We start from the raw sequence: 1,419 nt of genomic DNA on the forward strand, positions 1-1,419 counted from the left end.
GTCGGAATGAATGCCGTACGCGCTTTATACAGCGCGCTTCGCGCAGCTCTAAACACGCAATTCGACGCGCAATTCAACGTACAATTAGCCGCGGAATTCGACGCGCACTTTAGCGCATAATTCGATGCGCGCTTCATATGAATGCCGTACGCGCTTCATACAGCACGATGAATCTAGACCGCTGACTAGAAGAAATGCGCAATTCGATGCACAATTCAATGTACAATTAGCCGCGGAATTCGACGCGCGCTTTAGCGCATAATTTGATGCGCGTTTCAAAACGCGCTTCCGCGTCGGAATGAATGCCGTACACGCTTCATACAGCGCGATTCGCATAGCTCTAAACGCGCAATTAGACATGCAATTCAACGTACAATCAGCCGCGGGATTCAACGCGCGCTTTGTTGCATAATTCGATGCGCGCTTCAAAACGCGCTTCCGCGTCGGAATGAATGCCGTACGCGCTTCATACAGCGCGATTCGCACAGCTCTAAACCCGCAATTCGACGCGCAATCCAACGTACAATTAGCCGCGGAATTCGACGCGCACTTTAGCGCATAATTCGCACCTGAACACGCATTTCAAGTCCGCGTCGGAAGGATTGCCGTACACGCTTTATACAGCACAATTTCCGCTTGTAACCTTTGATCATTCTCGTAATTCTCCTTGAAATACGCTCGCGCTTTTTGCTCTTCCTATTGAGTTTCCGCTTATTCCGCGCTTCCGCGTCGGAATGAATGCCGTACACGCTTCATACAGCGCGATTCGCATAGCTCTAAACGCGCAATTCGACATGCAATTCAACGTACAATCAGCCGCGGGATTCAACGCGCGCTTTGTTGCACAATTCGATGCGTGCTTCAAAACGCGCTTCCGCGTCGGAATGAATGCCGTACGCGCTTTATACAGCGCGCTTCGCGCAGCTCTAAACACGCAATTCGACGCGCAATTCAACGTACAATTAGCCGCGGAATTCGACGCGCACTTTAGCGCATAATTCGATGCGCGCTTCATATGAATGCCGTACGCGCTTCATACAGCACGATGAATCTAGACCGCTGACTAGAAGAAATGCGCAATTCGATGCACAATTCAATGTACAATTAGCCGCGGAATTCGACGCGCGCTTTAGCGCATAATTTGATGCGCGTTTCAAAACGCGCTTCCGCGTCGGAATGAATGCCGTACACGCTTCATACAGCGCGATTCGCATAGCTCTAAACGCGCAATTAGACATGCAATTCAACGTACAATCAGCCGCGGGATTCAACGCGCGCTTTGTTGCATAATTCGATGCGCGCTTCAAAACGCGCTTCCGCGTCGGAATGAATGCCGTACGCGCTTCATACAGCGCGATTCGCACAGCTCTAAACCCGCAATTCGACGCGCAATCCAACGTACAATTAGCCGCGGAATTC

At 50.9% G+C, this 1,419-nt stretch overlaps 1 protein-coding gene across 1 annotated transcript in view; it reads right to left on the minus strand.

Moving 5' to 3' along the window:
* Positions 1-84: 84 nt before the first annotated feature.
* Positions 85-1,419, minus strand: part of jtnpB7-1 (jordan transposition protein-like protein) — a gene marked incomplete at its 3' end in the record, with an annotated part of 9,615 nt that continues 8,280 nt past the window's right edge. The window contains exon 15 of the mRNA XM_002950589.1: positions 85-569. Coding sequence (XP_002950635.1) covers positions 85-569 — 485 coding nt within the window. The remainder of the gene's footprint in view (positions 570-1,419) is intronic.

This window comes from Volvox carteri (genome assembly GCF_000143455.1).
Source record: "Volvox carteri f. nagariensis unplaced genomic scaffold VOLCAscaffold_19, whole genome shotgun sequence".
In the NCBI taxonomy this organism is placed as follows: Eukaryota; Viridiplantae; Chlorophyta; class Chlorophyceae; order Chlamydomonadales; family Volvocaceae; genus Volvox; species Volvox carteri.